At 34.3% G+C, this 16,059-nt stretch overlaps 1 protein-coding gene across 1 annotated transcript in view; it reads left to right on the forward strand.

Annotated features, from left to right (window-relative positions):
- Window positions 1-16,059, forward strand: part of IQCM (IQ motif containing M) — a 405,622-nt gene that overhangs the window by 88,851 nt on the left and 300,712 nt on the right. The window contains exons 5-6 of the mRNA XM_032855550.1: window positions 3,442-3,532; window positions 7,637-7,731. Coding sequence (XP_032711441.1) covers window positions 3,442-3,532; window positions 7,637-7,731 — 186 coding nt within the window. The remainder of the gene's footprint in view (window positions 1-3,441; window positions 3,533-7,636; window positions 7,732-16,059) is intronic.

Here is a 16,059-nt window from a genome sequence, read left to right on the forward strand (position 1 = left end):
AATATAGAACAACAATGAAAGAATATACATTTTCAGACAGATATGGAGCATAATGAAAATTGCACACTATCAGTAAACTTCAAAGAATTTGAAATTATACATCATATTCTCTGATTGCAGTGAAATTAAATTTAAAAATGACAATGATAATTTAAAGTCCCATAATTTGAAAATCAAAAATTACTTATGGAAAGTAAGGAGGATGGATTGGAGGGTATCATAGTTGGAGGCAAGAATTAAAGGGAAGAGGCTATTAGTGTTCAGAGGACAGATGATAAAGGTCTGCTTTGAGGCAGTGTGTGGGATGAGAAGGAAGGGATTTAATGACTGATTGTATGAAGGTTGAGGGGGGAATGAGTTTAAGTAACTTCCAGGTAGATGGATGGACGATAGTGTCATTAATTGTGAGAGAGAAATGTTAATTGGAATGTCTTTGGGACATGTGTATAAAGATTGTTTGTTATTCAGATTTGGCATTTGAGAGTGATCTGGGCAAGATACATAGATATTTGAGGCATCTACATTTAGATGATAAATTTAACTGTGGGCATGGACCAGATCATTCAAGTAAAGGGTCAGAAGACAACCAAGGGAAGAGCTGTGGTGCATACACAGTAGGTGGAGGTAGTCAAAGCAAAATGAGTCCACAAAGGAGACAGGGGAAAGAGTCAGAAGTGAAGGAAATTGAATGATTGATTGATTCTAGTTGAAGGAATGGTCAATTCCAGCTGAAAGCTGAGTGAAGTGTGGTAAATAGTATAAAGGGCCAGAGTCCTTTGGTTGACAGTTCTAATGCCTTATGCTCTGTATGTTGGATTTCATTACAAAAGCCCCATATTGATTTTGCTTAATTTTGCTAAACTTGTCCAGGGAGGACAATGTAGTGAAGGAGTTAATTGTGTGGACTCTGAGGACAGATTACCTGGATTCAAAACTCTGTCACTTACCAACCATGTAAGCTTAGATGAATTACTTGACCTGTCTGTACCTCGGATTACTCTGTAAAATGAAAATAATGGTAGTGCCTACCTTACGGTTTTATTGAGAAGATTAAATAAATTAATGTATGTAAAGTATAAAAAACAAACAAACCTACATTTCTTATTTTACCTGCATTTTCTTTTCCCAGTCTTCTTGTCTCTTATTTACCAATTATTCTAACTAGAGGTGATTTATAATTTAGATTCCAGAACTGATTTCTAGAGTTTGGTGTAATTGGTTTAGAGACTAGATTTTATGTAAAGGGAATAGTTTCGAACTCTGAGATGATATAATTTGCCCAAAGTCACACAATAGTCTGGTTCCCCATCCAAAGGTTTAGTAAACTAATTAGAAGTAGTGTTGAATTCTTTATATGCTTTAAGTGCCTTTCTAGAAATCTCCCTTTTCTTTAAGGGATACAACTATCATTTTTTTTTTTTTCACTTTGGATGCAATCCTAACATGATTTAGTTAAATGTTACCGTAGGGGGCTTTTAGTTTAACATTTAAATGGATTATGGCTAGAGTTTTTAACAGATTTTTTTCAAAATAGGCATATAGGGGTGCATATGTGGCTGGGTTGGTAGAGCATACAACACTTGATCTCAGGGTTGTGAGTTCAAGTCCCATATTGTGTGTAGAGATTACTAAAAATAACAATAATAATCTTTAAAAAACAACAAAAATGCCATATCTTTTGCTTTATTAATTATTATAGTAACAAAAACATTCTTTAGCATCACTGTAAAATTCACTCCTTAGATCTCTCGATCACACATCTCATGACCTTTCCTTCTTAACCCTTTTTCTCCTTTGCTTTTCTGCAGTGATTTTTGCTGTTAGTCATCCTGTCCATTGAGAATGGCAGTTAAGTCTTAATTGGTATATCCTACATCTCCCCTCTCTAGGAGTTAGCACAGTTTTCACTATGTAGATATTCCTGAATCAAATAAAATAAAATGCATATTGAGTATCATGGTGATTAACAATGCAGCTCCAAAGACTGCCTGCCTGGGTTTGCATATTGACTCTACCTCTTGCTAGCTATGTAACCTTGGGGAAGTTAATCTCTGCTTCTCTGCTTCAGTCTTCTCATCTGTAAAATGGGGAGAATAACAGAACCTAATTTATGGTGTACTTGCAAGAATAAAATCTGGTAACCCATGTATAGCAATTAGCACACAGCATATGACAAATATTTTTAAGATTCAAACTTATAAATTCCTTCTCTACTTCTTCATCTTAGTATGTTTCTCAATCTGCCACATGTCTTTATATAAAGTGTGTCTTTTGAGAGCTTCCTAGTCATCCTCCAAAGTGATAAGCAAGTCAGAAATGACCCTCTTTCCTTGATTAGGCACCTGAGCCTCCTAAGCTGTTGGGCAATTGTGATGGAGGAACTTTTTGGTCCTAGGGATACAGGTTGGAGCTCTGGCTCAGCACCTTTTAACTTACCAGAGTTTGGGTAGGCTACTTTCCTCCTGTGTAAAAAAGTAATCACTATGCTTCACCAAAAACAAACAAACGAAAATGCCAAAACTAGTTCTGAGGCTGTAGTGTGAGATGATTTGCAGGGAATGCTAAACAACCCTCCTGGTGTATTGTAAATAGTCCATACATTTTAACATTCTGTTTTCCTTTTCTCCAAAATTTTTATATTCTGTGTTATATATTTTAAATCTCAATTGACATAATGTGGTCAACTGTGCTCTTCTGTTTGTTAGCATTAACACACCAAGCAGTTTGCAAATATTTCCAAAGCAGAGGGTTTCATTTCATAAGTTCCCTGTGTCATGAATATATCTCTAACATACCTGAGCTGGTAGCGAGAAAGTGCTTCATAGATATCAACTTAATATTTTGTTCTGATGTTTTAAACTCTGTTAGCCCTATTATCTGTGCAAAATAGAAGGTAATAGGTACTTAAATATATTTATGTAAATTTCTCTTTAGACTCTAAGAACTACTTTTTTTTTTAAGCAGAAGTTTGCCTTTTCTGGACTTCAGTCTTACTCAACAGGTTGATGAGTGTTCCTGTTTACATTAACTAATGATTGCTAAATTATTTTAAAATAGCAGACTCTCCTATAAAAGCTAAGCCTTATGATGATAATGATGATAATAATGCTGATGTATATAAATGAGACTGTTGGTATTCATTGGTATGTGCTGTGCTATTGCAGACATTTCTTAGGGAGCTATCTCCTTTCTGATATATGCAGTTCATTTACTCTATACCTTCAGTGCTAAATTTTAGTAATTGCAAAACATCTGAGGAGCATGGGGTGAGAAAAAACACTCAGATGTGTTTTTAGAGTATCTTTGTGTTAGTAATTTGTTTGAAAAATGTTGTTTCTCTTGTTATTAAAAAATCTGTGATTTGCAATTTAATTCAAAAAATGCACTTAGAACTTGAAAACAAATAGTATACAATTAAAACTTTTTTTTTTTAAATTCCAGAACAAGTTAAACTGGGTAAAATAGTGACAAATATTGAATCAGTGGGTAAAAAAATGGAGAAAGAAAAGCATCAGCACCATGGGAAGTCCAGGTAATGTGTAATTGGCTATATCCTATAGAAAATGTATAGTTTTATTTTACCGTGCCAATGTTTCCTGACCAATTGTCGTGGTTTTTCAAGTCTGTTAACACCCCATGCATGAGGCTAATTTATCCTTCTGCTTGAGTCCCTCAAAGCATATCAATTATCAAAATTTTAGTTTTCAGTTCAATTAACTTTTGAACTGGGGTAATGTCTGAGTAGTTAAGCAGACCATCTGGGTTTTACAGTGCATAAGCTCAAATCCAATTTGTGGCTTTCTTGAGAAAAATGCCATATTTTATGATAATGGTACATAAGTTTAGAATTTTAATAACTCATCTACAGCAATTATGGAGTAGATTTAAGTTATAATTTTTCTTTTTTAATTTAATAATTTAAAGTTAGTCTTTTTCCAACAGAAGGTGAGGCTGATCCTATAGAGCAGAGTTTCAGGACAGGCATTTTGAGCATTGCTTCTGCTTTCCAAAGGTGTGTGGAGATGGGGCAGTTACTTTTCTGAATTATTCCACTAAATGACATCATCTTCGAGATAACTTTATAGTTGTGTACATAACTGTTAACCCTAGAGCTACAGAACCTTTAAAGGCCCTTGAACACATTTTGTAGGAACACTATACATGTAGAAAGTAAATACTGCTCTGTTAAAATGTATTTTTCAGTGGGTTGTTTTACATTACTTCACAATGTAACCTTGTCAGAAATTTGGGGTAATTGGCACAGTTGTAAATAATAAAAAATTGAGAAATTATTGCCTTGGCTCTTAAGAGTAACATGGACCTTCCAACATTTATCTGGCAAACTGTGCTTAACAGTAAATGATTCATGCTCACAAGTAACCACTTCCATGGCTTAAATATAATATGATATTCAAATTTGGGAGAATGGAATATATGTACAGTTCTAAGACTGAGGGTTTGGTAGGGGAAGATATTAATTGCATAGAAAAGAAATGCTTGTATTGGGAATTTACTAGTTTTTAAAAATTTACCTTTGGCCTTTACTTAAGCCAAGACCCAGGTTTGTCTAGCAGAGTGGTTAACTGCTAAAAGAACAGTTAACAGACCAATTTAACCAAATAGTTTAGAATTTCAAGTAAGCCATTAGTAGCTGGAAACGTCAACTGAACTAATCTAAAAACCTACCATTTTCAGTGTATTGAAATGGGGCCAAAAATTCAAGAAAGAGTAATAATGACTTAAGGACATGTGGCGCACTCCTCAATAATAAATCCGATCAGGTAGAATATCTTTCAGTATGTCTTTCTCAGGAGAGTTGAGTATTTCTCGAAGAATTGTTTCTTCTGCAACTGGTGGAAGATAAAGGTTGCTTGACACCCTAACATCCCATTTTTAATGAAAACATGTTCTCCTTAATGAGGAAGAACAACACCCTTCGAAATTAAGAGTAAGTACATGTACTTTCAGTGACAGCCTGGGGCACATAAAGCCTGAACTTCAATCCACCAGGGTTGCTTTGTCTTTATATATAGCTAGCTTATGGCAGTAACTTGTTTACTACCTTAGCAGTTAGCTTCATTTCATTAGTGTTGGAAGTGGGGTGGGAATACAGAAGGGAAGACAAATCGGTGTTCTGGGACGTGGCGAATCAGGGTGTTAGAAAACCTGTGGTTAGCTAGGCCAATAAGATGTCATTAGAGTGAAATTTTTATTGCAATGTAGTTCACCACATACTAATGATAAAGGAAACTTAGCAATGAGGATATAAGCAACAGAAAGGAAAGCAGAATCAGTCAGAAATCTGGTAGGGGATTGTTGACAACGCAGAGACATTCCCTAGCACTAATTAGCATGAATTGCTCAACTCTTTGTGAGACTTTTGGAAGATTTCTGTTCAATACAAATAGACCCCTGTAAGGGAAGCTGTGTATAAACTACTTACAATTCTCCTGAAGATGCTTGGGAAAATTATAATATCTAAGGTGACATATAATATTTTTAGGTAGACCATAAAAAATATTAGCTCAACGAAAGAAATTTCTTCAGATAATACATGAAGAAATATAATCTTAGTAAGTGTATGATTTCCTTTCTGCAGGATTCTCTATGTTTGATTTTGTGGAGGGAAAACAAAATCAACTAGTTCTACATTTCCATATTTAAGTTTAAAGACGTGAAGTTCTTTAATGTACCTTTGAATTCTAACTTCAAAGATTCCCATACATTAACATACTTTTTATGACAATAATGATAAATGTGAGCACATTCTGAATGTTAATTTTCCATCAAGGAAGTTAATTTACTATGCACCTATTTATTAGAGCTATTTATTTTAGTATGTAATATTTGGTGCATTTGAAGCTATGACAACTGCATTTCTGTAAATGCGTTCTGTAATCCAAGCAATTGAGCCTGGAATTCTTCCCCTAGTTTTGTGATCATTGGGAGTTTCTTATGTGTTACATGACAATTTATATTTAGGCTATTCTGATCAATTTAATAATAAAATGAGACTATAAAATACTGATAGAATCTCTCATTGCATTTCACATTTATGTTAAAATGACCCTGCCATTTTACCTGAATGCCTGAATGTTTGTAAAATATTTTGCTTAAGTGGATGAACTGTGGTCTACTTCTGTTAAAATCTTTAATTAATAGGAATCATTGAACGATGCAATTAATAGTCCTAATTTGGGGACTTAAATATTTAACCATGGGCAAGATGGAAGAGAGCAAAGAAAACTGATTGATCAGTGTATCGTGGCCCCATTCTTGGTGACATACAAGTAAATTCTAGAATTTGAAATGGAGTTTTGCAAAGCTGACTGTATACTCAAGCCTTTCATATTTTCCCTTGACAATATGATTTTGTCATACTAGCCATATCCCAGTTCTTCAGCCAACTGCATGGGTGTGACAACATGAGTAACTGCTAGACTAATGGATCCTATAAATCAGTCATTATTTACTATTTATAGAGTGTCTACTCTCTGCCAGTGTAAAACTCCAAACAGAACAGCCACAGACTTTTCCCTCATAGACTCTAGTTTTTTGATGGGCAAAATGTTTTAAAATCCTAAATATTTCTATAACATTTATATAACATTTGAATTAGCAATTCCATTTCTAGGCATTTATAATAAGAAAGAATTGGACAGGTTCACAGACATGAATATTCATAGATTTTCATCCTTGTTTATAAATACCAAAAAAGTGAAGTAACCCAGACATCCAGCAAAAGAAGACTGGTAAATAAACCATCAGTATGTTAAATCTATACAGTGGAATGCTTTGTGATGGGTCAAAATGACAATGTACATCTTTGTACATTTACAAATACAGATATTTATGATACTAACTGCAAAAAATAAGCTAAAAAGTTCATGTACATTTTATGTGCACATAAATATAGAGAAGGTATGAAATATATTACACATGTTAATTATGACAAATGGAGTTAGTATAAAATAGTAATAAGTAGTTTAGTTCTTGAGGGCCTACTGCCTATATTCAAATCCTGCCTCCACCCCTTTCTAGCTGGGATAATTTGAACTATATACTACCTAACCTTTGCTTAGTGTCTTCATTTATAAAATGAGTGTACTAATAGTAAAATCCAGAGTCTTGTTGTGAGGATTAAAGGTAGTAAGACATAGACTGGGCTTAGAATAGTACCTAGCTCCTAGGAAGCATTTAAGGGTTTACAGTTATGACCAAAATATTAAGGTGGTGAATTAGGGATAATTCTTATTTTCTTCCTTTTTCTTATGTACATTTTCTAAAATTTCTATGTGGTGCATAGATTTTGATTCAGCTGATTTGTTTGAAGCTTGCCAAGTCACGCTAGGAAAACATGTTACTTAAAATCTTGCAAAACAGAGAAGAAATAGATACGATTCTTGTTCATTTTTCTGATTTTGTTTTCATTTGGAAAGCAAATGTTCCTATTTGTTATCCATGCTCAGACCAGTAAAATTTGGTATTCTTTTGTCTTCATTTAATAAATATTATGTATTTATCATGTAAAATAATGATATATAAATATATATTTTCAATAATGTTTATAGAGGGCTTACTGCTCTTTTAGGGACTATAAATCACTTAAAGCTCTAACTTTATATTTTGGAAACAGATTGTTGGTCTCACCATTTGCCACCCACGTCATCAACCTTGGCTTGCCCTTAGAATCCATGACCTCCTCTTCCATGGGGCTTCTGAAAGAATATGGTGAGTTTCATTGCATAAGTGTTAATAGCAACACAGTGATTTTCATTATTTTTGCATTCATTTAAAATGCAGTGTCAAACAGCTAGTATTTCCTTTCAGTATTGTGTCAAAAGATAAAGAGATTTCAGAAACAACGACTAATAACTAATTTTCAGCTCTTTTATTTGAACTTGAGAGATTGGATGTTTTTAATGTGTGTGACTATTAAAGGTTTTAGGAAATTATAAGGATAAAATCTTATAATTTTAAAAGTCTCTCTATATTTGATTTATTGTTGTTTAAAACATTCCTAATTCTTCAAAAGAAAATATAGATAATTCTTTAAAGTCCCTTAAGTATGATTGAGAAACTCTTTGGAATTTGGTGAGTTACTTGAAGACCTAGGGGCTATTGATTCAAAGAAACTATTTTGTAGTTTTCCTCTTTTTAACTTGTTACTCATGTTCTTGAGCTTCAGGCTGTCATTAAGAGAAAACTCTTCTTGTAGAGTGGGACTTTGATTTGGAAAAAAAAAATTTGAAAATTTGCAGAATAAACTCCTTCTTGAGTTCTTAAGGCACTCGCATAAAATTTCCTTTATCCAACTACAATTTCACCAGTGTTTCTCTGGGCTATTATAAAAGGAATTCAAGCATCAGATGGAGGCTTAAATAACACATTTTCATTAATCCAAGCAGTATTCACCAAAACTTTTAATATTGTGAATATAATGTCAGAATCTCGAACACATGAAAATGTTTAAAATTTTTGAATATTGAATTGATTCATGGCTTAAATTCTTTTAAGGTTTGATCAGATAGTTTGAGGCCCCAGATAGTATAAATAATGGTGAGTCTCAATTGAGTCTAGAATTGAATATATATATGAAAAAGTAAATGCCCCCCAAAATTCTTCATAAAGCATAGGATCCAATGGGTGAAATAGTTTTAATAGATAATAATCTTGAAATCTGATAACCCCAAGAGCTGAGGTTTGCAGCCCTTAATGACCTTGTAAGTGAAAGCTCTGTGACATTTAGAGTTTATTCAGAATCATATTAAGCATTGATAAAAAGCCTCTCTTTTCAAATACCATCGAACTCAGATAAATCATGTTTATTTAGAAGCACCCTCACAGAGCTGCCTCTTATTAGCTCATTGAAAGGTCCAGTAAATTTCATGACTTTATGCAGAATGTAGAAATTTAAGTCTTTTTCCATATACATGGAGCTTACCATACAGGGGCTTGACCAGTGTTTGTTTAATGCTAAAGAAAAGACAGAAAATCTTTTTAAAACATTTGTTGAGAGCATCTCAGTTATTAGCTGCAGATTATTGTGAAATTGTGTGTGGAAGGCCAGCAGAATGGGGCAGTCACCTAAAGGATGTGTTCTGGGGTTTGCTAAAGGTTCTGTCCATGCAAAATTGTTCTCTTGAAATATCTGAAATATTTACTAATGGAGCCATAGCTTCATAGAAGCTAAAGACTCCTTGTACTTACTACAGTGACAAAGCACATATTAGGCATTAACAAGCATTTGTTGACTGAATGAATGGATGAGGACAAATTAAAAGAAGTCACCCAAATGGAATATATTTCTATGTATCTGTGTATCTGTTTGTACATATTAAAAAAAAAAAAAGATAAATGCTAAAAGAAAACTGATTTTGGGTAAGTAAAATACAAAAATAACATTGAATATAAACATGCAAAAGAATGTCAACAATTTTTTTAATAATTCTAGTTTACACAGATTATGCATAGATTTCAGAGATACCATAAAAATAAGTGAAATGTTCTGCATTTAGCTTATATGCTGTAAAACCAAATTGTTGGGCAGATTATTAGTTTTATGATATAAGTCTTTCAATACTCAACTTCATGGGGAGTTGGAAGGTTGAACAAGCTGAAAGTAAAAAATTTCAATAAAAATATTATTTCCAAATGCTATAGGGTAGCTGTTCCTTTTTTACTTAAAGTGGAATGTACTTTTAATCAAGTAAGAATGGGAATTTCATCGTTGCTTTGTTGTATATGAAGTATTGCTTTATTTTGCTTTGTTTTCAGCCAAACCACTCTTTTATAATAGCAACATTTTTTTAAATGAGAACAGAAATATTTGAAGTCTTGTGGCCAGCAACTTACTTTATGTAAGTTGAAAAACATAGAAAAATATGAAAAATGTTGATTTTCTTTTTGAATAACCTAGGTGTGGTCCTAGCTTTGTGTCTTGGGTGAAAAATAATGAATACTTCATGAATACTTTTTAGAATTCATATTAATATTTTAGTTCATTTTACAGCTTATGTCTACAAATTTATCTCACAAAGCTTTTTCTCCACACCATTGTTAACATTGTTTAGTAAGCTACAACCTCACTGAATGTCTGAAACAGTCACTGAGATCTATTTAATAAGAGAATATAGCTTAAATTGTGAGAGAATGCAGCTCTTGTTTTCTTAGGGGTGTTTGGTAATTTACTGGGCTAAAATTGCCAAATTCTTTTTTAGAATAAATAAATAATTTTTATTAAAGGAAAAAGGAAAGGAAATTAGAACATGGGAGTTAAGACAAAGTCATGATTTCTATTCATTTGACCTATTTATATTATTATATATGATATATAATAATTATGTTACATATAAATATACTACTTGAAGCCTTGACTTTTAAAGTGGTATAATAGTCCCCCTTTATCTGCAGGTTAAGATGTTCCAAGACCCCCAGTGGATGCTTAAAACTGCAGACAGTACCAAACCCTATATATATATATTATGTGTTTTCGTATACCTAAGTACCTATGGTAAAGTTTCATTTATACACTAGGCACAATAAGAGATTAATAACTAATGATAACAGAACAATTATAACACTATACTGTAATACAAATTACGTGATTGGTCTCTCTGTCCCAAAATATCTTCCTGTACTCTACTCATCTTTCTCCTCTGATGATGTGAAAGATAAAATGCCTTCTGATGCAAGGAAGTGAGGTAAATGATGTAGGCATCATGTTATAGCGTTAGGCTTCTGGAAGGATTATCTACTCCCAGATCTTGGTTGACTATAGATAACTGAAACCACAGAATGTGAAAGCGCAGATAAGGGGTCTCCTACATAAGCACAGTAGTGCAGACACTGAAGTTACTCTAGTCACCCTAATGAGGTTAGAATTCTGGCTCTGCCAGTTTCTACCTGGAAAATCTCATCCAAGTTACCTAATCACTCCAGGACTCAGTTTCCTCGTTGATTAAATGGAGCAATAATCACAGTACCAACCTCAAAGTTTTTAGATTATACTTGTAAAGTGTGTAACATACATCCTGGTGCTTAATAAAATTGAGCCTTTACTATTAGCTACAATTCCTTAGATGTAAATAATAAAACATTATAGACTTGAACGTGGTGTTCAGTGACCTTGCTTTGACCCTATCCTAAAGGATGTATTACTGGAAGCACAAGACACACCTCTTTACCACACTAACTTATGCTATCATGGCACAGAACTCAAGAAGTGAGGTTTATTGTGGAATTTCCTGGATTCAAGTATTTTTGTCATTGTCATTGTTGGCATCCTGTTCTAGACCTTGTATCTGCCTGTTTACTCTGCTATTTCAATAAATTTGATAAGTCACACTGAAACTGCTATTCCTCAGGCACCCCTTTCACCAGTAGTTTCAAAGCAGTTTCTCCATTTTTATCATGGGAATAGGCCCATGGTAGGAACTCTTTAATAGGATTTTTCAATATAAAGTTCTGGGAAGAACAGAAATGTGTCCAAAAAGCCCACCTTGCTCTACATGAGATCCAACTTGGTTTTGTGGCTTGGTGTGAAATCCTTAAGTTCTCTGGGTTTTAATTTCATCATATGTAATCTTTGAGGAAAGAATGGAATTGCCTTCAATGAGAGGAATGAAAAGTTAGAAAATTTCCTTTTCTTCTATGACTGCTTCTCAGATACTATAATCTCTCTCCAAAATCATTGACCAAGGAACTCTCTTTCTAACTTTGTATGCCTTTTTTGGTGACCTTATCTCTTACCCTTTTTGCTCTTGAAACATGTTTACTCTTCTCCCTGAACTCATAGCCAGTAACCAGCAAAACTCCTAAATCTTTACCCTCTGCTAAGTGTTCACTTCACCACTTGGTCTTACAGAAATCTGTGATCAGTCTCCAGCCCTGAGGACATTTTCTTCCTCCGCTGCTCTCTCAAGTGGTGATGAGATCCTCTCCTATGCCTCACCCATATGGGCCTGGAGATGGAGAAGTGACCTCCTTATTCCTCACACTGTTTCCAGACTGTTCTCCCTTTCTCTTCTCTAACATACCCAGCTTTGAATCCTATGTCATCAAAGGATAATATCTGTTATCTCTTCCTCTTATAGTAGTCTATTGATTTGTATCCATTCTCTAATTTCTTAAAGAATTTAGCCCCTGGATCCTTGTGACTTCTCTAGTGCTAGTTTTTTAAGAACTGTGATTTTGGTGTCCAAGTAAGTAAGCTCTCTGATTCATTGGCTTCTCCATTCCTTGAGCTCTTTTCATCCAATGATTTTGCCTTCCATCATACCATATATTCTCCAGTAGTTATACCTTTGAAACATTTCTAAAACCTGACTTTGAAGATCACTACCATCCAACCAGATCATCTTTTAAACTCCCAACAATATTTTTAGCTCCCACTAAGAGTCTCAGGGCCGTCAGAGCTCATAGAGGCCTGGGTGAAAATTTTTGAATTTCTTCCCCAGATATACTCCTTCCCTTGGTAATTTCATCCAGTCTTTGGCTTTAAGTATCATTTATATGGTGATGACTCCAAACATATCTCCAGCCTGGTTGTTCTCCTGACCTCCAGCTCACATTCAATGCTTAATCAGCATTTCTATTTGATTTTTTTAAATAGGCACTTCAAATCTAATGTGTCTAATGCAGGAACTTTGTAGGTGTTGTTCTCTTTGTCTAGAAAGCTCCTTCCCTTTGATGTCACAAGCCACTCTTTGACCACTTTTGAGTTTTTGTCCAAATGCCTTCTTATCAGTGAGACCATTCTCTGCCAACTTATTATAGCAGGAGTCACACCTGCCAGCCCGGTTTACCTCTCCTGCCTTACTTTGATCTCTAGCACTTGAGGTCTCCTGACACGTTGCTTCTTTTACTTACCTGATTTTGTCTGCCTACTCCTGCTAGAACGTCAGATCCATGAAGGCAGATAGTTTTGACTGATTATTCACTATTAATCTTTTGAATCCAGAATCATTCTTGGCATGTAGGAAGTGATCTGTGTGTGTTTGTGTTCTGAGAACATGGTGAACAACTATGCAGGGAAAGACTTCTGGGTACAGAACACTTAAAAATGCTAGTTAAATATTAAAAGATAAGGTTAAAAATCTGGCTGAATGGCAGAAAAGCATAAAAATACTAAAACCAGAAAATATAAGAAAGTCTGATTCCATAATTATTTAATAGTATTTAGAGTAGTTTGTTTTTAGGACTCATATTCTATTCTTGGTAGCTTAGAACTTTCTTAGTTGAAACAAACAACAAAACATTGGTAACACTTCTCTCCCTTTTCCTATCAATCATATATACACACACACACACACACACACACACACACACACACACACACATGCATTTGTTAGTCCTCAGAAATCCAGAATTAGATTAATAGAATTCCTTTTTGTCATGATGCATTATCATCACTTGTTTATGGATTGCCCTCTTTTATTTTTTATTTTTTTATAATATTGATAGCAATTAACATCTACTTAGGTGCCCTTCCCAAATCCTATCCCTTTGCTTCCACCATAGATTGCTAGATTTGGAGGAGTTCTATTAAATTTTTGATACTAATTCTTTATTAGTTGTACTGTGGCTAGTCTTTTAACTTTCTTTAAGGTGACTTTAATAAATAATAATGATTTAAATATAGTAAAATTTAACACAAATGTTACCTTCTTTGGGACAAAAAAGTGACTTTGAAGTACTTGCAGGTTTGTTCTTTTTCTGTTTTGAATTTCTTACTGTCATTATCCATTATTTCAATTTTGTCTTTTTTTTTTTCACTTTAATCTCACAAACCATGCCATAATTGTTACTACTTTATAAAGATGATGTTTGTTTAGACTTACCTACCTCCAGGTAGATAAAGAATTGAAAGAAACTTTAAATTTTTCAGAATGAAATACAGATGATATATCATTTTATATAGGCCTTTTTTTTCTTAATATATAATGTATTATTTGCCCCAGGGGTACAGGTCTGTGAATCATCAGGCTTAACACATCTCACAGCACTCATCATAGCATATACCCTCCCCAATGTCCCTAACCCAGCCACCCATACCTACCCCCGCTGTCCCCAGAAACCCTCAATTTATTTCATGAGATTGAGTCTCTTCTGGTTTGTCTTCCTCCCGATCCCATCTTGTTTCATTTTTTCCCTCCCTACTCCTCCTGACCCCCAACCCTGCATCTCAAATTCCTCATATCAGAGAGGTCATATGATAATTGTCTTTCTCTGGTTGACTTATTTTGCTTAGCTTAATACCCTCTAGTTTTATCCACGTTGTTGCAAATGGCAAGATTTTGGGTTTTTTGATGGTTGCATAGTATTCCGATATATATATATATCGGAATACTATATATATATATATATATACCATATATATATATGGTATATATATATATATACCATACCTTCTTTAGCCATTTATCTGTTGATGGACATCTAGGTTCTTTTCACAGTTTGGCAATTATGGACATTGCTGCTATAAACATTGGGCTGCATGTGCCCTTTGGATCACTAAATTTGTATCTTTAGGGTAAATACCCAGTACTATGATTGCTGGGTCATAGGGTAGCTCTATTTTCAACTTTTTGAGGAACCTCCATACTGTTTTCAAGAGTTCCTGCATCAGCTTGCATTCCCACCAACAGTGTAGAAGGGTTCCCTGTTCTCCACATCCTCGACAACATCTGTTGTTTCCTGACTGGTTAATTTTAGCCATTCTAACTGGTGTGAGGTGGTATCTCACTGAGGTTTTGATTTGTATTTCCCTGACGCTGAGTGATTTTGAGCACTTTTTCATGTATCTGTTGGCCATTTGGATGTCTTCTTTGCAGAAATGTCTGTTCATGTCTTCTGCCCATTTCTTGATTGGAATATTTGTTCTTTTGGTGTTGAGTTTGATAAATTCTTTATAGATTTTGGATACCAGCCTTTTATCTGATACGTCATTTGTGAATATCTTCTGCCATTCTGTAAGATGTCTTTTGGTTTTGTTGACTGTTTCTTTTGCTGTGCAAAAGCTTTTGATCTTGATGAAGTTCCAATAGTTCATTTTTGCCCTTGCTTCCCTTGCCTTTGGTGATGTTTCTGGGAAGAAGGTCCTGAGACTGATATTGAAGAGGTTGCTGCCTGTGTTCTCCTCAAGGATTTTGATGGATTCCTATATCACATTGAGATCTTTCATCCATTTGAGTCTATTTTCATATGTGGTGTAAGGAAACGGTCCAGTTTCATTCTTTTGCCTGTGCAATTTCCCCAACATCATTTGTTGAAGAGACTGTTTTTTTTCCATTGGACATTCTTTCCTGCTTTGTCGAAGATTAGTTGACCACAGACTTGAGGGTCTATTTCTGGACTCTCTATTCTGTTCCATTGATCTATGTGTCTGTTTTTGTGCCAGTACCATACTGTCTTGATGATGATAACAGCTTTGTAATAGAGCTTGGAATCTGGAATTGTGATGCCACCAACTTTGGTTTTCTTTTTCAACATTTCCTCTGGCTATTTGGGACCTTTTCTGGTTCCATATAAATTTTAGGACTATATGTTCCTTTTCTTTGAAAAAAATTGATGGTATTTTACTGGGATTGCATTATATTTGTAGATTGCTTTTGATAGCATAGACATTTTCATGATATTTGTTCTTCTAATCCATGAGCATGGAACGTTTTTCCATTTCTTTGTGTCTTCCTAAATTTCTTTCATGAGTACTTTATAGTTTTCTGAGTACAGGTTCTTTGCCTCTTTGGCTCGGTTTATTCCTAGGTATCTTATGGTTTTGGATGCCATTGTAAATGGGATTGACTCCTTACTTTCTCTTTCTTCTGTCTTACTGTTGGTGCATAGAAATGCAACCGATTTCTGTGCATTGATTTTATATCCTGACATTTTACTGAATTCCTGTATGAGTTCTAGCAGATTTGGAGTGGAGTCTTCTGGGTTTTCCATATAAATTATCATATCATCTGCAAAGAATGAGAGTTTGACTTCTTTGCCAATTCAGATGCCTTTTATTTCTTTTTGTTGTCTTATTGCTGAGGCTAGGACTTCTATTACTAT

The sequence above is a fragment of the Lontra canadensis genome, unplaced genomic scaffold, assembly GCF_010015895.1.
Source record: "Lontra canadensis isolate GAN:19392208 unplaced genomic scaffold, GSC_riverotter_1.0 scaffold10, whole genome shotgun sequence".
NCBI classification, from domain to species: Eukaryota; Metazoa; Chordata; class Mammalia; order Carnivora; family Mustelidae; genus Lontra; species Lontra canadensis.